A 10,198-nucleotide genomic window follows, 5' to 3' on the forward strand; every position below is an offset into this window, starting at 1 on the left:
AGCTACAAAGTTCTAGACCTACTTTGAATACAAATGTGTAACAAAAAAACTAATTTGTCCAACCAAAAGCCTAGAAGGAAATATATCCAGATATTATTGGTATTTGTATTAGAGTAGGATTATTATAATATCAGTATTATAATATTGATTATATTTTTCTCATTTCTGAGTTCCAAATTTTAATAACATAGTTCTCTTTTATCATGAAAAATTTAAATTTGTGATAAAGTATCCTTTTGTTTGTCTTTTATTTGTCTTACTATTATATATTAGTTGAAAATTCTTAGTCATGGAATCCTTGTGAATTAGAACAGTAGCAGAGAAACCTTTGACTTATGTCCTTATCTCCCCAACAGGGAGTGTTGATGGTTGGGCCGCCGGGCACGGGAAAGACCCTCCTTGCTAAAGCAGTAGCTACGGAATGCAAGACAACATTCTTCAATGTGTCCTCATCAACTCTGACTTCCAAGTACAGAGGAGAGTCTGAGAAGCTTGTTCGTCTTCTGTTCGAAATGGTGAATGTTTGAGCCAACTGTAAAGATTCTTTACCTCTAAAAGGGGAGAAAGTGAGTCGTAGCTATCTCCAGTGTATAATAGACTAGTGAGTCAGGGAGATGTGCCCAGAGTATAATTCTGGGCCCTCAAAGCTAGAATCCTTTAATCACATGAGTAAATCGACTTATTCTGTGTCTCCTTTCCTCTAGAGGCAGAGCATCTCTGATGGCTTATGGGCATGCTCACATTATGGGGTCTGCCTTACCAATCTACTATAGTAGGGGTTTGAAATTGTTTTCTAAATCAGTAGGCTCAGTTGTAATATGGTAAATGCAGTGTTATAACAGTAATGCAGAACAGTGAAAATCAAGTAGTTATGGAACTTAGATCATCTCCAATCTATTAACTATATACTAAATACTTTGAGTTTAATGCCCCAGTCTTTGGAACGTTACTTCTGCACTTGTTACTTTGAGTTTCCTTTTTCCTTCTTCCACCCCCACTAATCTGAATATCAGAAGGAATGTAATTCAACAAATTCTAGTAGAGTGTTTAGATTGAATTTGACAACTTTTTAGACTTCCAGCTGTAAGCTTCACTGATTATTTCAGTTTTGCCTTTTCTAAGACATTGTGTAGTTTAGGGGCACCTGGGTGCCTCAGTTGCTTAAGTGTCTGACTTCAGATCAGGTCATGATCTCGCAGTTTGTGACTTCAAGCCCTGTGTCAGGCTCTGTGACAGCTCAGAGCCTGCAGCCGGCTTCAGATCTATGTCTTGCATCTCCCCTGCTCACGTTTTGTTTCTCTCAAAAATAAACCTTAAAAAAAATTTTTTTTTGAAAAGGAGGGGTGCCTGGGCTCAGTCAGTTAAGAGTCCAACTTCAGCTCATGTCAGGGTCTCATAGTTCATGAATTCGAGCCCGGTGTCAGGTTCTATGCTGACAGCTCAGAGCCCGGAGCCTGCTTCAGATTCTGTGTCTCCCTTTCTCTGCTTGCACTCTGTTTCTCTCTTTCTCAAAAATAACTTAAAAAAAAAAAAAAAGCAATTGTGTAGTTACATGTATTAGGAAAGAGATACACTTATTATATAGAGAATAACTTGCATTCTTAACTCTAAAGTGTCCATCATAGATGAAATCTTAGATATCTGACTGTGTTAATATGACACTAGATCTTACTTCCTTAGGCTCAGAATAAAAACAAGCAAATGAAAACCCTTATAATTGCAGGTTATCCATTGTCTTTAAAAAAAAAATTTTTTAAATGTTTATTTCTTTTTGAGAGAGAGAGAGAGAGCGAGAAAGAGAAAGACAGCATGAGTGGGGGAGGGGCAGAGAGAGAGGGAGACACAGAATCTGAAGCAGGCTCCAGGCTCTGAGCTGTTATCACAGAGCCCAATGTGGGGTTTGAACTCATGGACCATGAGGTCATGACCTAGGCCTAAGTTGGATGTTCAACCGACTGAGCCCCCCAGGCACCCCAGGTTATCCATTTTCTGTGAAGTCTTCTTCCTGTTTCAATTCCCATTTTGTCCTTCAAGTTCAATAATTTATAAGGCAGGATGCAAATTCTAACAGGTTCTTAATAGCTTATCAGTAATGTATACCACAAGAGGAATCTAGTGGAGAACCTCTTAGATCATTTATTTGCTTCAGGGGAAAAAGATTATACTGTCAAGATTCTAGAATAACTAGGCTTTTTAAAAATGTAAGCTAAGTAGCGTGACTGGCTAAGTATGGAGTCTTTAGAGCCAGATAGCCTGGGTTCAGCCCCTCCTCTCTCACTGTCCTAGCTGGCTACCTGTGGGCAAATTCCGCTCCTCATCCTCAGTTGCTTGATCTTTAAAAAGAGGACCCTTGGGGCGCCTCCATGGCTCAGTGAGCTCAGGTCAGGAGCTCACAGTGTGTGAGCTCGAGTCCCATGTGAGTTCAAGCCCCGTGTGGGGCTCTGTGCTGACAGCTCAGAGCCTGGAGCCAGCTTCAGATTCTGTGTCTCCCTCTCTCTTTGCCCCCCCCCCCAAAATAAATAGAAAACATTAAAATTTAAAAAAATAGAATAAAAAGAGGACCATTATATACAGGAGTTACCTCTGTGAAACGAGCTAATGCATGTAGTGTTTAACACAGAGCCTGATTCACAGGGGCAAATAGAACTCAGCTGTTCTGTATAAGAATTATTTGATATATTTTCTGTTGGAGCGTTTATATTTGTGGAAACTGACCATTTTCATCTGTGTAGGGAAGCCTCTTATAAAGTACTAATTTACATTATTTTTTATAGTGAGGTTTATGAAGGCATATCACATGGCTTGTTTTTTACTGGCTTCGCTGGTGTTTACCATCCTTAAATAAATGCCTGCTTATCTGCAGTGCGCTGCTTTGAGTTGCCTGCTTGAGTGGGGCTCACTTCCAGCCGGCGCCTGCCTGTTTGGAGCTTTTGCCCTTGTGACTTGTGATTAGGGCTCAGATCTAAAACTAGCTTAAGGGTTTTTTGTTTGTTTTTGTTTTTTTCCCCTGTTCACCATGTGGACTCTCATGGAGTAAAGTGATCCTATCTCTCATATCTTGATTTGACTGCTCCACAGAGGACTTGCCTCTCCGTGACGGCCCACCCCACCCCCCCCGGAAATCTCTCAAAGCAAACATGCCTCAAGGCTTGTGTTTTAAATAATGTCACTTAAATTTAAGTCTGTCCAGGAATTTTCTCACGACATGGTAACAAACACATACAAAAACTTAATGGTATAATTTTTGTTGCATTGTCAAGAACTTTCAAGTGTCAGAAACCTAATCAAATGAGCTTAAACCAAAAGAATAATATATTAGGTCATGTAACTAGGAATTTGGGGAGGTTATGTTTTAGATTTTTTAGGCCTGCCAGGATCTAGCAACTCAGATGTTTTGAGGAATGTCTCTCTGACCTTTGCCTCTGGGTTTACCTGTAGGTTGGCTTTGATTTGGGGTAGGCCTGTGTGGTGGTCAAGATAGCCATCAGAGCCTTAAGCCTTGTTTTTATTTTCTTTATGGTAATCCCAGAGGAATTAGCCCTCATTTCTCAGTTCTTACAGAAAAATCCCAGGGATTAATGTTTGGCCTATTTGAGTCAAATGCCCATGCTTGAATCCATCATTTTGGTCAGGGAATTGGAGTGATCTGGTTGGCCAGATCTGAACCATACCCCTAGAACTTCAGAAGAGTTGGCGTCTCTTGAAGTAGCGGAACTAGAATGTAAAGGGATGGTTAATGAATAAAAGGCGCATTTCTCTTACCAGAAGGGATGCTGTGCAGGCCAAAGCATTTGAATCTTTCTGTAGTATATTCCATGTCCTCCAAAGCCAATTTTACACGTGCCATGTAGCCTCTGCTCTAAGACCATTCGGCAGACCCTCAGTAGTTGGGAAGACTCTACTAGGTTTTTTCTTGGTATGGAAATAAGTAGATTGAAATTTAATTTTTGTCAGTGTAGGCTCTGTTGACAGATGGCTTCTTGATAGAATTTCAATTGAAAATTTTCTTGGGTGCTTTTTTCCCTCCTTGTTTACTCTGCTGTCCATTTTTTTTCTTTTTCTATTTTTTGAAAAGAGTACAAAAAGTTTTGGACATACTACCTAAAATCCAAATAAGGACACCTTATTAAAAATTAAATTATCCAGGGTGCCTGGATGGCTCAGTTGGTTGAGCATCTGACTCTTGATTTCCATTCAGGTCATGATCCCAGGGTTCCTGANAATTAAATTGTTCCTGTGACGGGAACTGATGACTTAGAATTCAGACTTTCAACTAGAAGAGAAACAGAGGTTTAAGTAAGGATTTTCCAGGCAGACAGACTAAAACTGAATCCATCCTTTGGAGGCACAGCCCTTCCAACCCAGTGAACTGCCTCGTAGAGGATGCTAGATCGTGACTCCTGGTCCGAGGGAATTCATAGACCCAGTGTAACTGCATGTTCAAGTCCATAATGTTCACTTGCCGTTACAGACTTTTATTTTTGGAAAAACTTTGAAAAGTGCTGTGTGTTCACTAAGCCATGTTTTGAGAAATCTTTGTCATCATTTAGCTTCAAACCATCTTGTACATTGATTCTCCAAGTTTGGATATTTCATTTAAAAATGATTAACAATGGGGGCGCCTGGGTGGCTTAGTCGGTTAAGCGTCTGACTTTCGCTTAGGTCATGATCTCACGGTTCGTGGGTTCGAGCCCCGCCTCGGGCTCTGTGCTGACTGCCAGCTCAGAGCCTGGAGCCTGTTTCAGAGTCTGTGATTCCCTCTCTCTCTGACCCTCCCCTGCTCACGCTGTCTCTCTCTCTCTCTCTCCTAGAAAAAAAAAAAAAAAAAAAAAGATTAACAATGAACTTCTTTAGTTACTGTAGTAAGTGTATTGCCAAATAAAAAATGGCAATTTAATGAGGATTTTTAGAGGAAGTCTATATGATTTTATTTAAGGTAACGGTTCACTGTAACCAGTTTTTTTTCTAGAACTTGAGAACATTTACGAATATCTGTAAATGTTTTCCCGTCATTGTTGTCCTTACTGCTGTAACATACAAGTTAATTCTGTACGTCTCTCACCCACCAGTAAATCAAATTGCCAGCTTAAGTACTGAGTGTTACAAAAATTGCCATGTAGGGTTTAAGTATATGCTAAGCTTGTATCAGAAGCTATCTTGTGGCTAGCTGCTCCAGGTTACCCTCTCCCCCACAGAATTAGGACGAGAGAGACGCATTGTGGCAAACGGCACAGCTCTTTCCTAATTGCTCTAGATTATTTTTAAATGAAATAAAAGCCTGGTGTTACCTGGTTTCTTTATTTAGGCTCGATTTTACTCTCCGGCCACTATATTTATCGATGAGATCGATTCCATTTGTAGTCGCAGAGGAACTTCCGAAGAGCATGAGGCAAGCAGGAGGGTGAAAGCCGAGCTGCTGGTTCAGATGGATGGTATGCACGCGTCTGTGCCCTGCCTGGGTTCTCTGCCGGGTGCCGCCCCAGGACGGCGGGAGGGGGCTCCCTGCCCCGGGTGCCCGCCCAGGACGGCTGGAGGGGGCTCCCTGCCCCGGGTGCCCGCCCAGGACGGCTGGAGGGGGCTCCCTGCCCCGGGTGCCCGCCCAGGACGGCTGGAGGGGGCTCCCTGCCCNNNNGACGGCAGGAAGGGGCTGGCACTCAGTCCTGGAGGCTGACGATGTATTGGGTACACTGACTAGGGGGACATTCCAGAAAACGCTATTCAGAGTACGCATGGGCATATGCCTGGATTTCTTATTTTTAGCAATGAGATTGAAATAAATGCAAATAAATTGCCTCAGGGATATGGATGTTTTGAAAAATTTTAGAAATTGGTATATTGTTAAGCCGAGCTATCTTTGATTAAATCTATTTTGAGTCCTATTTTGTTGCTATTGTTGTCTTTTGTTTTTGTATATTAAAACTTCGTGTTCTCGGGCCCCAAATTCATATATGTACCAGTTAGCTTTAGAAGTCTTAGGGATGCTTAACAATTACACTACCTCGTAATTTAGTGCCAAATATGTGATGATCTTTAAGTAGTTGAGCTTTAGTTTGTTTACTGACTTAATATCTTTTTTACGTTCTCCTCGCCCTTCTTAGGTGTTGGAGGTGCTTCTGAAAATGATGACCCTTCCAAGATGGTTATGGTTCTTGCAGCCACCAACTTTCCCTGGGATATTGACGAGGCATTAAGACGCCGCCTTGAAAAAAGAATCTATATTCCATTGCCATCAGGTATCTTCATTCAACTCTTGCCAGAAAGCCATGTTAACTGTTAGGTCATTTGGCTTAGAGATTTTAAAAATTTGGTATTAATTGGGGTGCCTGAGTGGCTCAGTCGGTTAAGTGTCCGACTTCAGCTCAGGTCATGATCTCACGGTTCATGGGGTCGTGCCCCGCGTCGGGCTCTGTGCTGACAGTTCGGAGCCTGGAGCCCTCTTGGGATTCTGTCTCCCTCTCTCTCTGACCCTCCCCTGCTCACGCTGTCTCTCTCTCTCTCTCTCTCAGAAATAAATAAAACATTAAAAAATATTTTTTTAAAAATAAAATACGGTATTAATTGACTTTCCTTTAAAGGACAAATGTAGGATGTCTTTCCTTGTATTAATAGGTTTGGCTCTCTCTAGAACTTGAATGCCTTGATACCAGAAAATTTTAAATGTAGTGAGGAATGACACTTAAATTTTTAAACAAAGGAGCTCTAAGAATTGGAAAACCACCTTCTCATACAAAGTAGACTTGATTACGTTTATGTTGAAGGCTTACATTTTAAAATTTGTTTCCATCATTAGCGAAAGGCAGGGAGGAGCTGTTACGAATAAGTCTGCGTGAGCTGGAACTGGCTGATGATGTTGACCTTGCGAGTATAGCAGAAAATATGGAAGGCTATTCAGGTGCAGACATTACCAACGTATGCAGGTATGAATTATCTTGAAAGCATAGGTTTTTGTGGGTATTAACCTATGTTATGAAGCTTTTATGCCGAATTAATAAGATAGGTGAAGATTAAAGACCTACATGATAGTTTCTAGTCAGAGACACCAGCTTTGGTATGAAGCTTGTGGTAAGGTACTGGTAAGAATCGGAGTGTCTCGCATGGCACTGAATAGTCTGGTGCATTTGAAAAAAGTTTGAGAATTTACTATTTTAGAACAACTGGTATAAGATGGAAAATCAGCAATTATCTGGGATGAAAAACATGTTGATGTGCCTTTTCCATGTACTTGTAAGAAATAGAGCCATGGGACTGGTTGGGCATACTCAGGGAGAGGACAGTCTCCCTGTCAGTGCAGGTGTCCCGAATATGATAGGAATGGCAGTAGAAAAGAAAAAAGACAGCCTCTAATCCAGTTGACTCAAGTAGGTTTTGTTCTAATCTAAGCACTAGTTCATATGTTTATTAGCAAAGGACTCGTAAAGCAAGCACCCCACGCAGGTGGTTGTGGGGATTGTGAGAACGTGTGTGTGTGTGTGTGTGTGTGTGTGTGTGTGTGTGAAGCAGCTGTTTGTTGCTGTCCCTTTGCATAAATGGTGGCTGTTTTCAGAGATGAAACTTGGTGAAAGCAGAGGTCCTTGAATCTGAAGTTTCTTTAAAGACAAAAACACAAAAACTCAAAAGACAAACAGACCAAACCAGTACAGAGGAGGAAAAAACACCTTAATTTGATCATTTAGTTTTTCCTAGAAAACAGGTAGAAAAAAATATTTTTCAGCTAACAGGTTCCCTCCTCTCTAATGTTTATTTTACTGGATACTTACAAAGAAGTTCAGTTGCTAGCTTCTTTGTTATATCCTTTTACTTTTTCTTGGGCTTCCTGCTCAGTATCACTCATTTAACCAATATCCTTATTTTCATCATGGAGGATTTAACTGCTACAGAGCAACTCAGAACCAGCCCATGTATTCTGATACAAGATTCTATGAATGCTGCATACATGTAGTATGGATGATAACAGAGTACCACATACTGAAAAAATTTTCTTTTCACAGGTTTATATTCAGTCAAAATAATGCTTTGTGTGTGTGTGTGTGTGTGTGTGTTTTCATTTAAAAACTAGGGATGCATCCTTAATGGCAATGAGAAGGCGTATTGAAGGTCTGACCCCAGAAGAAATCAGAAATCTTTCAAAAGAGGAAATGCACATGCCTACAACTATGGAGGACTTCGAAATGGCCTTAAAGAAAGTTTCCAAGTCAGTTTCCGCTGCAGACATTGAAAGATACGAGAAATGGATATTTGAGTTTGGATCATGCTAAGCTCTCACATGTAAAATGTTGAGAAACCTGCCTTAAGTGTTTGAATAATAATTAAATGTAGTATTTCATTGCACCGAGTGCTATATTTTTTTAAACTTTCATGATGGTAAGATTTAAAAAAAATACGATTCTGAATAAAGGCAATTTTTTAAAGCTGCACGCAAATTTGTTTTAGTGTTACCCAATTTCTCTTTCACTGACCATGCGGGCAGCACCAGTGTGATTACATAGCTTGGAAAGGTGTCTTTACACGCACTTCTAGGCACAGCATCTGATCTGCCCTGTCCGGCTGCCGCTCCTCCTTCTAGAAGACAGGCTGCAGCACCGTGGGCGCCAGCAGGTAACGGGAAGTTCCCTAACATTTTTACGTAAGTAGCCAGTTGACACATGAACCACGCATTGTGCGCCTTCCTTCCTATATGCTGTTCCAGTAGCTTCCCTCCCTGTCCTGGGAGCCTATAAAGCCCCTTCATTTTACACTGCGCTTAAAAGGAAGAAATATAGATCTACGTATAATTCTTTCAATGTTCATTTTCTTTAAATTTACTTTTAAGAAAGCGCGTGTGAGAGAGGGGTAGGGTGGGGCAGAGAGAGAGAAGACAGATCCCAGACAGGCTCCACACTGTCACTGCAGGGGCCGACACAGCGCTCAGCCCCACAAACTGTGAGATAGCGACCTGAGTAGAAATCAGGAGTTGGACACTTGACCAGCTGAGCCACCCAGGTGCCTCCATATATACTCTTGCTTGACTTTATTCTGCCCATGAGGCTGCCCTATAGGCGAAAGTCAATGCTTGTAAGCCTGTGCTGCTCGGTGTGCCCTAATGAGTGACACTCATTAACCCATTCACTCATGGATACCACGCACAATTAAAATAGCAGTTTATGGGGGCACTTGGGTGGCTGAGTTGGTTACACGTCTTGACTCTTGGTTTTGGCTCAGGCCATGATCTCACAGTTTATAGGATCAAGCCCCGAGTTGGGCTCCTGTGTTGGTGGCACGGATCCTGTCTGGGGTTCTCTCTCTCCCTGTCTCTCAAAAATTTTTTAAAAGGTAACAGTTAATGGTACAACTATAAGTTAATAAATGAAATAAAAATTAATGGCATACAATCTTAGGTAAGATATTCATTTAGGATTACTTTTTTTAATGTTTAATTATTATTTATTTATTTTGAGAGAGACAGACTGTAGGGGATGGGCGGAGAGAGAGTCCCAAGCAGGCTCCTAGCTGCCAGCGCAGAGCCCGAGGCGGGGCTTGAACTCATGAACCATGAGATCATGACCTGAGCCAAAATCAAGAGTGGGATGCTTAACTGACTGAGGCCCCCAGGCGCCCCAAGGATTGCTTTTAAAAAGACAACTTATTGTATCATCTCAACCATAGAAAACAGAGCCTCAAGGACACTGAGCGCTGGGGTGCCTGGGTGGTCGATTACGTGGCCAGCATTGGCTCAGGTCATGATCTCGTGGTTTGTGGGTTCAAGCCCACATCGGGTTCTGTGCTGACAGCTCAGAGCCTGGTGTCTGCTTCAGATTCTGTGTCTCCCTCTCTCAAAAACATAAATCAAAAAAGACTCAGTGCCACTCCATGGTCCCAGGTGTCACTGGTAAGGAGGCAGCACAGGGCTCTGCTAACTGCAATGCCTACACTCGCCAAATGGCCATGTGACGTTCTATAGTGTTCTCCTTACTAGAGTCTATAGGCACTAATGCTTAATGGGTGCAGGAAGACTCCATTATTTGGAGGTGGAACTGGTAATTTCTAGCAGCTTTGAGGAAGGACATAGTTACTCTAAGCTGGGTGACTTTAGGATCAAACTAAATGACAGGTTATTATTCTTCTGTAATATGGAGAACATGTATTTTCACAAGGCGGTTAGTCTTTATTAAAAACAGCTAGGCAAAGTGAAACCTCACGCCTTCACTCTGCCACCTGTCAT

The 10,198-nt window shown here is 41.7% G+C and overlaps 1 protein-coding gene across 1 annotated transcript in view; it reads left to right on the top strand.

Annotated features, from left to right (window-relative positions):
- The window catches only part of KATNA1 (katanin catalytic subunit A1), a 46,935-nt gene extending 38,521 nt beyond the window's left edge, over positions 1-8,414 (top strand). Inside the window, exons 7-11 of the mRNA XM_077775996.1 lie at positions 357-515; positions 5,306-5,432; positions 6,099-6,233; positions 6,791-6,917; positions 8,057-8,414. Coding sequence (XP_077632122.1) covers positions 357-515; positions 5,306-5,432; positions 6,099-6,233; positions 6,791-6,917; positions 8,057-8,255 — 747 coding nt within the window. The 3' untranslated portion in view covers positions 8,256-8,414. The remainder of the gene's footprint in view (positions 1-356; positions 516-5,305; positions 5,433-6,098; positions 6,234-6,790; positions 6,918-8,056) is intronic.
- Positions 8,415-10,198: the final 1,784 nt, after the last annotated feature.

The sequence above is a fragment of the Crocuta crocuta genome, unplaced genomic scaffold, assembly GCF_008692635.1.
Source record: "Crocuta crocuta isolate KB4526 unplaced genomic scaffold, BGI_CrCroc_1.0 scaffold25, whole genome shotgun sequence".
Classification (NCBI taxonomy): domain Eukaryota; kingdom Metazoa; phylum Chordata; class Mammalia; order Carnivora; family Hyaenidae; genus Crocuta; species Crocuta crocuta.